The 15840-nt window shown below is 41.8% G+C and overlaps 1 protein-coding gene across 1 annotated transcript in view; it reads right to left on the bottom strand.

The window, feature by feature from the left end:
* GLP1R (glucagon like peptide 1 receptor) overlaps positions 1-15840 on the bottom strand; it is a 91022-nt gene that overhangs the window by 29777 nt on the left and 45405 nt on the right. Inside the window, exons 4-5 of the mRNA XM_086744445.1 lie at positions 5472-5581; positions 2737-2843 (exon numbers count right to left, since the gene is read on the bottom strand). Coding sequence (XP_086600571.1) covers positions 2737-2843; positions 5472-5581 — 217 coding nt within the window. The remainder of the gene's footprint in view (positions 1-2736; positions 2844-5471; positions 5582-15840) is intronic.

Raw genomic sequence — 15840 nt, forward strand, 5'->3', positions numbered from 1 at the left:
AAAACATACACATCCTCCCTTCCTTCAAAAAGTATATGGCTGCACTCTGTGACCTTTACTTTTGGATTGCTGAGATTACCCAAAAAGTGTCATTGATGGGTGAAACAAGGAAAAAGCAGTTATCCTGGGAGACATTTGGAGACTTCAAGACCATCTGGTGTTTTGTCAGATGAGTCCCAAAGTTGCACAGGTACAACACGTACAAATCATAATTATCATGTGGCATTCACAGAGGGTGAGCAAGTCTCTGCATTTCTGTAGGCGTTTATAACCTTCTTTGAAATCGCTACCCTGTGCCTCTCCACTGGAAGGATGAGGGATAATACAATGCTAAAAGGTGTGGTACAATATTAGAAGGTTTGCATCATTTTGGTTTTGGAAATTAGAGGCTAACAGGCATGATTGATCTTTTTAAATATGTAAGAGGTATAAACACTGAGGAGGGAGGAAAGGAGAGGGACTGCCTTCCTAACAGAGTGCTGGCACCAGAGCAAACAATCATTACTGACAATAACTCTTTAGTCAGGGAATGAAGTTTCTTAAGGATCAGAGCACAGAAGATTCCTGACCTGATTTCAAATAAGAGTACTAGGATATAAAAAAAATAAACTTTTTTAAGAGGCAGCCCCATTGACGTCTAAGAGGGATGGTGGGACCTGGCTATATATAGCAGCAAGGAGCAGGACTTCAAGGCAGAGGGACTTCCTTCCCACAGTAGAGTAGGATTACATCTTTACATTTTCTAAACATCAGTCTCCTGTGCTCAGCATCCCCAAACTGCAGGAAAGTCTAGCTGGAATCAAAATACTTCTTGCATTTATTGGGGGGGGGGGGGGGGGGGGGGGCAGGGGAGGAAAGAAAAAAAAATTACTGAGTTTTTTCTTTTTTTTTTTTAACCAAATCTACACAGTGTAGCATTGGCATGCGCAACCAATAGTCTCTTAGTTTTGAGGCACTCCATGCAATTTTGTGGTGCGTACCTGGATGAACCCAGAATGCCAATCTGATCAGGTGACAGCTATTTAATAGTGTCATAGTTCAGCCCTGATCAGGACCAGACTACGCAGTCTCTCTCTCACTCCCCCCACCCTCCGAGAGAATAGGGAGAGAAAATATAAGGCAAACGGCTCGAGGTTTGAGATAAGGACAGGGAGAAATCCTTAAAGTTACCGTCACGGGCAAAACAGACTCGACTTGGGGAAAACTATTCATTTATTATTACAAACAGCAGGCTAATGAGACAGAGAACAAGATAACCTCCTCCCACCCCTCCCTCTTCCCAAGCTTAACATTATCTCTACTACCTTCCCCTCCTGAGCGGCACAGGGGGGAAGAGGGAATGGGGGTTGCAGTCAGTTCATCATACGTTGTTTTACGCCGCTGGTTCATGGTCGGGGGAAGAACTCCTCACATTCCTCCCCTGCTCCAGCGTGGGGTCCCTCCCACGGGCCACAGTCCTTCGTGGAACTGCTCCGGCGTGGGTCATCTCTTCCACGGGTGCAGTCCCTCTAGAACAGCTGTCCCAGCGGGCCCTCCACGGGCCACAGCTGCCTTCAGGCATCCACCTCCCCCGGTACGGGGTCCTTCATGGGCTCCAAGTGGATCTCTGCTCCTCCGTGGACCTCCATGGGCTGCAGGGGGACAACCTGCTCCACCCATGGTCATCACCACAGGCTGCAGGGGAATCTTGGCCAGGAGCCGCATTACTCCTCCCCCTCCTTCTGAACTGACCTTGGCGTCTGCAGCTGTTCCTCACAACAGGCTGGTAGATGTCTCTCAGGATCTTTTTTACATCTTATTTACTTCTCATCTCCTTTCCACTTCTTGCAGCCGGGCTGGACTGAGTCGGGCCCAGTCGGCTGCCTGGCAAGAGGCCAGAGGGTGAGGCCTGCAAGGCCCATGAGGCCTGCGCCTCCCCCTCTGCACCTCTGCCCCCGCTCACCTTCTTCACATCTTCTCTTCTCTCTCTTTTTTTCTGTTTTCCACTTCTTAAATACGTTATCGCAGAGGCGTTATCACGGGACATTCTGCTACCAATTGGCTCGGCCTTGGCCAGCAGCGGGTCCGCCCTAGGCCCGGCCAAGTCCACTGAACAAAGGGGAGCGACTTCTAGCAGTTTCCTACAGAAGCTACCACCTTAGGCCCCCCCTCACTAACAAAACCACGACAAATAGAAACTTTTCAAGTTTCAAAATTAGGTTGTCTTCCATATTGCAAAAGATATAAGTATTTCTGAAAGTTCTCCAAAAAGAGAAACTCTTTCAAAAATCAATTTCTGCCTTGAAACAAACTGTGCATGCGAGGGCTGGGAAACAGGCCAGGCTGAGCTTTATGCTCTATGCAATTCCAAGCAAGGCAATATGAAAACTTCTGTCCTAAATGTCCTCTCACATCCCAGACTAGTGCCCCTTCTGCAAGGCAGCAGCATGAGAGAATGCTGGAATCTCTCTCTTTTTCAATATCTTCCAGTGGAAATTTCATTGGAATAAAAAATATCACAACAAAATATTTCAACTGACAAAAAGCATCCGTGCCCACATTTGTACTGGTAACATTGCAAAAATATAGGAATTTTACTTGCATTTTGAGAAAAAATGACTGTAGGAAGGAACAGAGAAGTGACATAAGATGGAGAAATAATGAGGTGATGGAAGAAACGAATAAAATAATCAAATGTTTCTGTCAAAGAAAAATGTAACACCTTTTCTCCACTCTCCTCAGAGTTTCACCAGTTACCTGAATCCAAGAAGAATGGCAGTTGCTATTACAAGGGCAGAGAAGGAAAGAGCATATCCAATGGTGTATATGATGGACAAATTCAGGAGCTGTTCTTCCGGTGCATCCTGAGAGCATATAAAGAAGAAGAAAAAAAAAAAAAGGAAAGAAAAAAAAAAAAAAGAGGGAGGAGAGAAAAGATAGAGCTCACAGGCTTCAGTTCTTTTCTCCCAGATGTTTTCTAACTTTTCTTAATGATAACCAGAAGTCATTCTCCTACTTTCAAGTTTAAATGCACATATCAAATCAGTCTTCCCCTTTTTTTATGTTCTAAAGAAATAAAAATTTAATCTTAAGTCCCCAGCTGCTCCCAGGTGTTCACTCAAACAGTTGGGCTTTGCAAGCCAGGCTAGAAAAATAGATAACATGGCATTATTTCATAATAAAATTGGACAGGCATGAATTACCACACAAGCAAGTCTTAAACAGATAGCAAGAAACACAGACACAACCCTGCAGTAAAAAATGGCAAAGCTGATGTTTTCAGGCTTGAACACTTAAAGCAAATCTCCTTACTGCTGTAATGAGCGGGGGTCCTTTGCCTACATCTATGCTTAGAAATAAAACAAGTCAGGCCCCATTCATTGACTTTGAGGCAAAGCATGCCTTGCATTCACATAACTAAACTCTTTCTTTTCTGCCCCCAGTCTCTCTTCTGCCTCAACTAGGCAATCTCTTGGTAACAAACAATAGCCTAACACCATCTCATGACCTAGGTGTTACAGCACTGCCTGGGAAGGAGCAAGGCTACGCAGGTGAGAGCAGCAGGGATGCTCACACCCCCCTGACAGTCCTGGGCTGGGGCTCTCTCCAGATTCACTGTTGAAGATATGGCCATTGAGACTCTTACTTGAAAGTGCTGGCCAAAATCTTTAGGGAGAAAAGAAGTATTTGAAAAGCTACAGGCAGGTCTGTGCTATAACTCGGGCTTATTGCTCAGGCTCTGAGGTACATTCATATTCTCTGTTCTGCTTCATTTCTAAGCACATGTCTTTGTCTAAATAGACTCAGGTATTTCACTTCCCTTCTTCAAGATGCTAATTCTGCAATTGACGCCTGAGACCTCTACTGTACAAAGGAATATATTCCTTGTACTTCAGAAATAAGTACAGTTATTCAGATGTACTTTGCACAGCCAGGAGGATTTAGGATGAATATACAGGCTGTTCCTCAGGGATTTGCTGGGTTAATGTTCTAAAGGAATGATATGAGAGCTCTCTTACAAAGAGAAAAGAAAAATCTCTTCAGTATCAAAGCTCAGGCAAACTACTGAGACCTGACAAAACATCTATGCAGATCAAAACGACATCACACACTTAAATCATGTTATAAGGATTCACTTATAAATCCTTTGTTTTAGTAACAGTTGTAACATAATGCACAACAAACTTATCAAAACAACCTCTTGTTCTTATGTACAAAAAACATAAAGCAAAGTAGGTTATTAAGAGCCTCTATATACATCAGCTGGAAAACCAAACAGCTGTTCACATTTCAAGGAGTGACACCATGTACGCAGGATTTCTGAATCCAGATCAGTTAATGGAAACTTGGAAGCAGGTGCCAAGTGTCCAAGTGTTACCATTAGGTGTCTTTCTCCTTGGCATGTCTCAACACAGCTCTGGAAGAAACCATAATGGCAAACAAGGAAAAGTCAAACGACTAGGCTTATGCTTTACGTTAAGATAACGTGCTCTGCTAGAATACCCCAGAACACGGAAGGGACAAAGAATAAGGCTGCAAATTTAAAGGAAAAATTTAAATTTAACACATCTGGAGAATCACAAAATATCTCTTTTTTTCATCTCCTAGTCTGCAGCCATTTATTCCTTCTGAAGACTAAGGCACTGAACAACAGGAACTCCAGAGGACACAGATCCCACAGCACTTGGGAATTTCATATACTTGAACTGTTTTGGCTAGGTACCTACTAGTTCCCAGTACCCTGAGACAGAAAGAGTGCACTCAATTTACGTGAGGAAAAGCATCGCCCTTGGAGGCTCACAGCAGTAACAGTATCACGTGTCACAGGAACGCACATGGTGCGCTAGCTGACGCCAATGGCTGTCAAAAATCCCCTGGAAATCCCTCCACTCTCCTTCATTCGGTGCCAGGTGTCTCAGCTCCCTGCAGAGTATAAAGCACTAGGGCAAGAAAATAACACTGACAAGCCTAATTCCATTGCTCCTGGCAAATTAAAGTAAAAAGACAAAAAAAAACCCCAAACAAACAAAAAACAGGGACTGCCCCCTGCCTAAAGGTGAAAAGCAAATATCCTTCAGTTCAGTTTAATCACCTTAATAGCTGCTAACAAGACAGAGAGAACAAACGGTCATTTTATTGTCGTGACAGGCCAATGGAAGAAAAGGCAAAGGAATAACGTTACGTCACTCCTCCAGTTCAGGTGGGCTGTGGTTGAGCCCCCTGCACTGCACCGCAGCTGGGACCCCCTGGTTCACTTCTCTTGGCTCTCTCACATACATTTAAACCTGCTCTCATCTACCCTCCACATTCCCTTTGTTGAAGGGGAGGGGCCTGCTGTCCCTTACCATTAGGGTCACTGAAGGGAGGCACCCAGGATGAACTGGTAAAGATTACTTTGACAAGACAAAAACACGTGGGCATCAACGAATACATTTTTCCTCTCTTCTGTTTTGTCCTAAACAATAAGAGCAGGAAGAGATGGAAACTCTTACCTGGTCAGAGGCCTCGCACTCAGACAGGTTCCTCCAGGGCAGGGTTGAATTCTCCTTCAGCAGCCACGTCCCCTCCGGGGTGCAAAACCGGTACACCTGCCCATGCAGCACTGCCAGAAGCAAAACGAGCCACAGCATTAACGGGAGGGACCGTTTGTGGGACCAAGGTGCGCAGAGCAATCTAAGTCTCGGTGCAACCTTTCTTCCTCACCAATCACTTTCCTGGCTGGAGGGGGAAGCCACAGAGATGCTGGGGTAGCGCTTTGCCTGCTCCCTGCCTGCAGCAGCCACTGCTGCTGCGCGTCCTCCGGGCCAGGGAGCGGTTTGGGAAGACACGGCTGCAAAGGGATCAGACGCCACATACTCCAGGAAAACTGCTAACTGTTCAGCGGCAATAACAGTCTGAAATAGTTGCTGCCATCTTTGTGTGGATTTTACAACATACATAAATTCCAGTTCATTGAAAGATTAGATTTTAAGGCATACAAATTTTGGAAATGTTAAGTCTCAGCTACAAAAGTCACAGGGAAAAAGCAACACGAAGAGTAAATGCAGTTTTCTTTTTTTTTTTTTTTTTTTCCTCTGAGTTCACACAGAGCCAGAGAAACCCCAGAACAGGTATGCTAAAACAAGCTCCCCAAAATGTAAATACTTATATAAACATCTGTGCCACAAAATGAAGCCATAAATCTTTGCCTAAACTACCCATGTACTCTTTATATTCCTTCTGTCTACATGTTTGACTAACAAACCCAGCAACAAATAAAATACCTTTCCGAAGCAGTCAGCAACTTAATCTTTTAAAAGCAGGTATGATGAACAGCTCACAATAAAATTACATCAGACTGAAGCAACAAAATGAAAGTACAAAGGAGAAGCAGCACTCAATCATAGTGTGTTAAAATAAATGCTCTCTAGGGGGGGGGTCTGGAGGATTGGGGAAGTCCAAGAACTTTTACAGCTGTCCGTAAGCAACCTGGAGATGCCCCTGTATCAGAGCATAGCTAGAGTAACAATTCTGGCTACTTTGCAAATGAAGTTTCTTACTAATCACATTTCTGACCCAGTAAACTGGCCTATTCTGTGTTATGAAGCTACCCCTCAAAAAGCAGTGCTGGGTCAATCCCTCAACCAGTGTTCACCTCTACCAAGGCAATGTTTGGAAACAGGCACTTCCAACGTTTTGAGGGATGAGAAGCCGAGTATCTGAATATTTCTGAACACTGAGGATTCAGTTCTACATGGGTATCGAAACACCCCTCAATTACAGCCTTTGCTCAAACCCAGCCTTGCCTGCTGCAGCCTCATTCTGTTGTCAGCTCCCTCATTACTGCAAACTAGAACTCGTTACAACTCAGCATTTTTCTTCAATGGGAAAATATTAAAACTTATTTGAAATTATAAGAACTTGGTAGGCTATTTGCATATTAGTTGAAAACAGGCAATTTGTTTGATAATTTTCAGTGCTAGACTAATAGTAGGTACTCTAAGTGAGAATGATGTTTTAAAAAATAATAAAGACATTCATACTCTAATAAGCCATTTCTAATGAGTATGCTAATGATAATGTTTTTGGTAAGCATAGATCGTTTGCTTTTGTAACTGGTACACTGAATACACCAGTAAGAGTATAAAGATGATATAAAAATTAAGTTATGCCTGGTGGAGGTTTTTCCTTACTGTTAGGGATATCTGTTTGCATGTGTTTACACAAAAACAGAAGGAGAGACTAGGTCAGTACATGCAACATATCCATTCACATCCATTAACTCCTATTAATATTTTGTCACCTGCTCTCAATATGTACTGACAGGCCAACCCCTTCCTTTGGCTGAGAGGTTGCTACTGTGTTAAAGACCTCACACCTGATTGAAGCTAGCAACTAGGAAAGCATTTTTTTTTTTTCCCCTCCTCACGATTAATGGACAGCAAATTGAAATAAGCCATTCAAAACATCCATGCAAAGGCAGTTCTAGGAATCAGTAAATATTATATATTAGAAGACAATGAAGGTGAAATCCACAGGGTTACAGTCCAGTGGGTCACAGGTCTCAGAAATTCAGTCTGCCTGCTGTTGCATGAGCTGTAACCAAGATACATTACAGAACAAAATTATTACGAGAAACAATCTTACATAGAAAGAAATTCCACTACATTCCTGAAAAAAAGAAAAATCTTGCTAAAGCAGAATTGTTTTGTTTTGGTTTTTTTAAAGAAAACAAAACCAACATTTCACATTCTCTGAAACTCTGTGAATTTCCCCCAACCCAGAGTATTTCTTACTGTGAAGGTCTAATTGGGATGAAAGCTTAGCCTCAGCATATTTATTTTCTCTTCAAATCATTCTGACACATTTTAACTTCCGTTTTACTGGTAACACTTATTTTGAAATAATAAGGAGGAAAATCTGAGTATGCTGAAGCCTGGCATATATTGTAGAACAAAAGAGTTTACAGTAAAAAAAAAATATGAAATTTGCCATCAGACAGAAAGACAAGGCAATTTGTTTAGATATGAAGAAAAAATGAATGTAATCTTATTACACAGGAAAGGAGAGTTCCTGCCACATCTACATCACAAACACTCAAACAGGACTGACGGCTCTTATGGACCTCTGGGCAGCCACAGCCCAGCTGTGTCAGGTTGTCGTAGCCTCACTGTTTGCCAAAACAGGGGTGATCAGCGCAGAACCCAGAGGCAACTGAAGACCACTGGAGCTGCCTGTATCCAGGAGGAGCCTTAAGAAGCAAAATAATTAATGAAACCAAAAAACCAAATAGATGAGCCTGTGTATGAGAGTGTGAGAGTGCATATATCTGGTCTATGGAATCATTTATTAGCCAAAATTATTATGAGATAGAAAAAGTTAAAAAAGAAAACTTATACTTTAAGGCAGCACTGAGATTCTGGTTGATACACAGAGATGCTCATGAAAAGAGTTGAGAGACGGCACAAACCACGACACAACGAGAGCACAGGGCTGATGTACTGCAGGCAGCCAGTTACTCTCAGGAACGTGAAAACACATCTCACCATTGTGGAAGCAGATTCTTTCCAGCTATGTGTCAAACACCACAGAACCCAGACAGATCAGCAGAGGTTTGCTGGAGGGGCTGGCGAAGGGCTCGGTGATGGATATACACCACATGCAAGACCCTTCATCCCCTGCAGCTGGGCACATCCAACACCAGCACTGTGCAGGACCTGCGAGGCAAACCCAGCCCAGGGGTGCTGACACCTTTGCATGCTGCGTGATCGGCCACAGAAGCCCCACAGAAACGGAGGCCCAGAGCCACACTCCCATGAGCCCTGGCCTTCATGCAGTTTGGCCACTGCAGGATGCACCTTTGGAGCAGACTCCTGCTGAACCGCATAATCCTGTAGCCATTCCTGGTTTCCCTATTTCCTAGAAGCACAAGGCAAACAGCCTCCGTCTACTCATCCTCTGGGCAACAGGCTTCATCACAAGCCTGCTACTGCCCAAACACAAGAAAGGCTGTTAACGACTGAGAGCTCAGAAGAGACATTACCTTAACTGACCTGTCTTCCCTGGACTTGCCTCACTGAAAGGAGGGACAGAGAACAACAGTCTCAATGCCAGAAACTCAGCTCTGGTGTGTCTCCAAAATAACTGATAAAAACCTGAAGTGAAGACTTGAGGTCTTTTTTGTTTCATGTACAAACTAAATTCTCATCTTTGCTTAGTGAAAGCAGTTCCAAAGGAATTCACTGTCTTTTAATCAGGGACGTTTTGATTCAAGCACTGCAAGGATCTTACCATTCTTACTGCTCAGAGGATAGCATGTGGCTTGCACTAAAGCTACCTACAAATTTTCTTAAAATAATTTTTTTACATGGACTTTTTTCATGACTCCCTCTCTGCACAGCTGGTCATGGCTTACGATGGCAGAGATCTTCAACCTCCTAAAACAGATAACGGGATAGTATTTGTACAAATTCTCTCTTTGCCGTGGGCCTGATCCAAAGCTCACCAGGAATCTCATTTCCTTCAGCTTTCCTATGAAGCCATTGCTGAAAAAAAGTCAAGTTATTAATACATACAGAGGCAAACTACCAGTGACATGCTCAGAGGTTGCCTGTGTGCCATGACAGAAGGAAGGCACGCATACAGCTTCCCCCTCAACTGCTGAGCAATTACTGCTTCTTGCTTGCAGGTGGTTTAGTCAGAGGTGATTCACATTTGTCCATGCCTGAATTCTGCAGAGTGACTCAGGCCCTCTTACCTTTAATGCAGTGCAAATACCAAACATAAAACGATCAGCTTCAGTTCTAATAGACCAGCACGATGAACAATCCTTTCTGAAGGTTCGAGTAGTTGCTGCCTCCTTGCTACCCAACAATACTTTTTTCCTGCCTTGTAATGCTTTTTGTTACGGTATAGTCAATATTTCAAATCGCACTGATTATTACATTCTAGAGTTGGCTAGCATCCTCTGCAAACAACAACAACAACATAATAATAAAATCTACAGCCAGGGCATATGGAATCTGATTTTATTTAATCTGTAAGCTAAGTGCACGCACTCACAAAGTTGCACAACCTTTGGAACAGCAGCTGAATGACACCAGTTTATTTGAACAGTGTCAATCACACCTCATTAGAATTACATGTTAAAACATGGACTGAGGCCCAAAACTCACTGTCTGTAAACTGATAAAAGACAAGAGAGGAGAGCCCAAGAGTTAGAACTGAAGTTAATAACATCTATCTAGTTCTCCGATGAGCTTGTAAATCAAATCAAGTACTATATCGAACTAAACCCTTTTATAAATGGAGAAAATGTTATCACATCAGCAGGAAGCTCACAAACATTTCTTTATTAGCCCCCTTCTACTAGAAAAAAAAAAATAAATTATTTCTCTGCTTAAAACAACCAACTTGATTCGCATTTTACAACATCAAGGTGTCAAGGTCGGTGTGAGATTACTCACCCAACTGTCCCTGAGGATAAACTGGAACATTATTAATTGTAAAAACAAATTACAGCATGTCCTATCCAAGCAATTCTATTCAGGCAGAGAGATGGGAGAATGAGAAAAAGAACAAGAGAGATCAGTTTTGTCTGGCTGCTGTGTGTCAAGTATTATAGACCTCTCCTCTGTTAATCTCTCTTCTCTATTTCCAGCAGGGGAAATGTTTTGGAAAAGGTAATGATTTTCTCTATAAAATAGAGACACTGTACTATGAGAGCATCACAACAGCCTTCAAAGCAGGTTTGTTCCCAAAATGAGCCACTTGCTCTTTGATAGGGACAACAATTTATCAGAATTTAGGAGGTTGTGCCCCCATCAGCAGCTCTGTTCAGGTATCATCTGGTATGACCTGAGCACTGCTCTTCTGAAAGGAGCCGCTCTTGGCTGTAAAAGCTACTGTGTAAGTGTCACTCAGTCCCAATTCTGGTGCCACTTACAGTGAACATATCCTAAACCCAGGATTCGAGCACTCGCCCATGAGCGTGCAGCTGGAATACAACACCAGGGAGCAGCCTGATCGTGAAGCCTCCGGGGAGCAGGAGGATCTCCAGCCTGCACTACAGTCCAAGAATCACATTTATCAAAATGCGCATTTATGCTGGGCTCACTGCCACATCATCTGAAATTATATTACCTCAACAGGCAGTTTAACTACGAGTACTTTATTTAGTATCCCTTCCCACTATTCCGCCTCCCTCATAGCATATTAGTCATCCCAACTTCTTTGCTTTAGTGATGATAAAAAAATTGAAAAACAGCTACACCTTGCATTTTGCCGTGAGGGCAGAAAGTCAGTGGTCACTTCAAGTTCTTGCAGCAGGAAGAGAATAATTTTCAGTTTTATTCTGTGGTTTCAGTGAAAGGTGGGGAAACAGATTCAAATATCCCTACTGAGAATTTTCCCCATCACCAGCTCCTGGCTTGAAAGATCCAAGAATCCCTCCAGCCTCTTCCAATAAAAAAAAATATTATTGTAAAGAAGAGTCACAAAAGAGTCATGCATCCACACTCCTACCAAGAGCAATAGGACAAGGGGTAATGGTTTTAAACTAAAAGAGGATAGATTTACACTAGATGTAAGGAATTTTTTTTTTACAATGAGGGTGGTGGAACACTGGAACAGGCTGCCCAGAGAGGTGGTAGATGCCCCATCCCTGGAAACATCCAAGGCCATGCTCAGGGCTCTGAGCAACCTGATCTGTTTGGAGATGTCCCTGCTCCTTGCAGGGGGGTTGGACTAGATGACCTTCAAAGGTCTCTTCCAACCTAAACTATTCTATGATATAAATTCTTACTTTAAAATATTCATTTTGGAATGAAATTAACACAACAAACCAAAACATTCAAGAATTAGGGAAATGTTAAGCTAAAGCTACTTATGTGGGATCTGGTTCCACCCAGTAACACTGTTTCTATGTACACAGTCATATAAGTTTTCAACAGAATCTGCTGGGTTTTTTCAGAATACAGAATTCTGAGGAAGATCATTAAATGGGAAATTATTCATTCTTACCACTGTGAGATGTCAAGTCTATGCCAAATACAGTATTTTCTTATTTGTATGGTCCGCTCAAAGACCACCAATTCAGCTCCCCAATGAACACTAAGGGCTGTTATTACATATGTGTACACAGATGATCCAAACACCAAAGAGCATGTTCCAGTCACACAGTAAAGTCAGATTTATACAAAAAAGAAAATTATGCAGCCACAAAATTTGTTCTGCATGGGCATTCAGCTCTCCTAGTGCAGAGATCATCCTTGCCAGCTCTGCAATACATTGCCTCACTCAACACAAACTCCCACGGTTAATAAAGCAATGATCCTGCAGAGAAGAGCCCCCTTAACTACGGATCTCACAAGCAGATCCATTCTGTATAGTGAATGAATAAGAGGTCTAAGGAAAAATGATAGAATATAGCTTCATAATTAAAAACTACTTGCCTAATGGTGACCAATAAAGGTTGTGTGAGTAAAGCAGACCATGCCAAATCGTAAGGCATTCATTAAGTTATAACCTCATACATCACTGGGTAGGAGTTAAAAATTAAAATATCTTTCTGAAAAACAATACTGTTTTCTAACAGAGTATTACCCTAAAAGGAGCTATACTCTCCAAGCATTAACTACCCTAGACCACACTGAAATGTAACATAACTTTTTGAAATATACTTTAAAAGACAACTCATAAAAAACACACACATGTATGTATGCATTAGGTTTAATAGAGAGTATTTATGAACTATAAAAGATATGTGAATTAATGTAATAAAATAAGGTTGTTTATGAAAAACAAGTATTTATTATAATGGTACAGCTTTGTGAAGGTTTGGTAAGGTACCAAAAAGCACCATTAAAATGGTGCTGTTCAGAATAAACAGAAGTGGATTGGAATAAATTTATTCCAACAACAAACGTGACTGGAAGTTTAATGTATAATAAACTTGTAAAAATAGTGCTAAGAGGTTTTGTGTTTTAAAGTTATTGGATCAGTTAGTTAATATAATTAATAGAAGACATCTTATTAGAAGATGTTAAAACAAAAAGAAAAATTATGCAATAAAAAGTTTTCTTAAAAGGCTACAAAAGACACAACTCTTCCCAGACTAGAGGAAGGAACCTATTTTACTCCACTCATGCTCCAAGGACTTATAAAAATGAGTAAAAAAAAAAAAAAAAAAAAACAAAACCCAAATAAACAAACAAAATATGCAGACAGTGAGAGAAAAACAAGCTAAAAGAAAAGGAAACAACTAGGCAAATCATCAGCATATGATGATGAGCTAAAGCAAGGACAAACAACAGGAAAGATGGGGAAAGATTGTTCAGTAGAGCCTGTTGCGACAGGACAAGGGGTAACCGTTTCAAAATAGAGGGAGATAGATTTAGAAAAGATATTACAAAAAAAGATTTTTTTACGATGAGGGTTGTAGAACACTGGAACAGGTTGCCCAGAGAGGTGGTGGATGCCCCATCCCTGGAAATGTTCAAGGCAAGGTTGGATGAGGCCCTGAGCAACCTGATCTGGTTGGAGATGTCCCTGCTCCTTGCAGGGGGGTTGGACTAGATGACCTTCCAACCCTAACTATTCTATGATTCTATGAACTTTGAGAAAAAGCAACAGATAACTAGTATGTTAAATATGCACAGCTAGGAGGAAGAAGGAAGTACACACGCAAATAAACACCAGTAGTTTGATGCAGCTTCTGAGCAAAAGAAGAAGCCCCAGAAGATGCAGGCTAAAACCAATGTCAGGTGCTGCAAACAAACTGCCAATCTTTGGCAACAGGGAAATTAATGGTATTCAGTTATCCTCAAAAACAATGGTATAAAGAACCAATGATTCAATACTTCTAATTTATCATATCTCCCAGGACTGTTATAAAGATAAACCAAAAAAAAATCCTAAATAACTGGAAGCTTTCAGCACAGGCAACTGCAAAACATGTCATAAAAAGGAACTCAAACCATCAAACTTCATTTAGCAATGACTATAATCCCATATGTATTACCCACTATCTACAGAAAGTAAAGGAATTGGATACTTCAAAGCAGAACAAATACAATGAAGCATCTCACGCGTTTCGAAGAGTGAAGACATCCATTTTTATTGAGCAAGCTGTGTACTCTGTCATTGGTGAAAGGCTTATTACTTCTGTATACATGAGCATCTGAAGCTGTAAAGAAAAATCATATCAACTGGGAAAAGCTTTCCTACAGACGTCACTCATACTCTCTGCTCCTAGCATTAGAGATAAGCTGCATCTACACGATAAGAAGTAGTACTATGCAACAAAACTCCAAACCTAGCTAGCTCAAATATAAGAATCTTTTTGATTCTACTGATCAGGACACTGCCCTGTGCCACATCAATACATCCCCATGCCTTGTCAATGGATTTCTCTGCTACGCAAACAGGGGATACCGATTTTGAGCTTCAAGCTTCATCACAGGTATATCCTAACACTAACATTTCTCTACCTTCCTCTCCCAACTCCTTCTCTCTGCTTCCTTTGCCCCTCTCCTTTTAGCTACTGTCACACTATTCCTCCTTCTCCCCTACTTACATTCTACTTCTTGGTTCTCTCCTCTTCAGCTTTATTCCTCCCTAGCCTCCCCTGTTGCTGCAATGCTTACTTCTGCACTGCTGACCTACCTGCCTACTGCTGACTCTTCCTCTTCACCCTGCACCTTCCTGTTCCTCTCTCATCTCCTACTCTGACTTGCCGTTCTCGAAAAGCACTGTAATTAAACAAAATTGCAACCTGATGCCAGTCTCTCACATCTCCTTTCTTATCAATCCATCCCTCAGCCCTCCATATCACATGCCAGCAGCTCCTCCTGCTCCAGCAAAGCAGTGAGGAGGGGTGAAATCAATTGAAGCACCTCTGCTCTCCAATCTGGAGCCTACTGCGGCCGGCAAGGGCACAAGAAGTCCTGCTCAGCCCATGCACCAAAAGCATGTCTGGACCAACAGTCACATAGGATTTGAGGAGAAAGGACCACTGCTCCACTCTCATGTGGCCTCTGGAGACTCTAGGTACAAACTCTAGGAAGTTTAGGGAGCATACATAAGGAATTCACCCCCATGAGCTGCAAAAGGCATATCACCAATACCATAGGAGCCCTCTTTCTCCATCAACACGCTGAAATACAGAACAAGGTTTAGACAAAACGTTCTTGAAAAATGTCAGCCTTAAAAAAAGACTTCTTTTGTGTTGAATTACAGTCAAGCCAAGTTCTGAAACCTATAAGCTACTAAATACAAGCTCTTACAAATAATTTTAAAAGCACGAAGTGCTTTTATTATGGAAACCACCATCTTTCCTGTCAATAATCACTGGAGGCCACTAAAGCTGCAGAGTTACATCTGGATTTACCTTTCCATTACAAAGTCAATCTTTACACCAGTCTCCAATTCTGATCCTCCATTCCAAAGCTGGGACATACCCTCAATCTAAAAATCAGTAACTCTTACACAATTCCACTGGTAACCTTCTCCAAGTTTTTAATTCCATTTTCATTTCCACTCAGTTTTCATTGCTTGAAAGGTATTTGGATGGACATACAATCCTTTTGACTTAAACTTCTCTTTTCCTGCCAAGGTGCAATCCTTTCCTTGAATATCTACTGCCAACCCTACCTCACATTTTTAAAACCTTAGAGAGGCCCAACATCATTCATCAGCTACACAAACATAATGTTTTCCACATTTTTACCCACACTTTCATTTAAAGGAAATTGTTGATACCCTGCTTCATTAACCTCCAGGACAATTATCAGGTAGGTTTTGTGTGTGGAATACTTTTTTTTTTTTTTTTGCTTTCAGAGGAAATATGCTGATGAGCACTTGATCCTTTTCTTGCCTAATTTA

The sequence above is a fragment of the Chlamydotis macqueenii genome, chromosome 3, assembly GCF_036417535.1.
Source record: "Chlamydotis macqueenii isolate bChlMac1 chromosome 3, bChlMac1.mat, whole genome shotgun sequence".
Classification (NCBI taxonomy): domain Eukaryota; kingdom Metazoa; phylum Chordata; class Aves; order Otidiformes; family Otididae; genus Chlamydotis; species Chlamydotis macqueenii.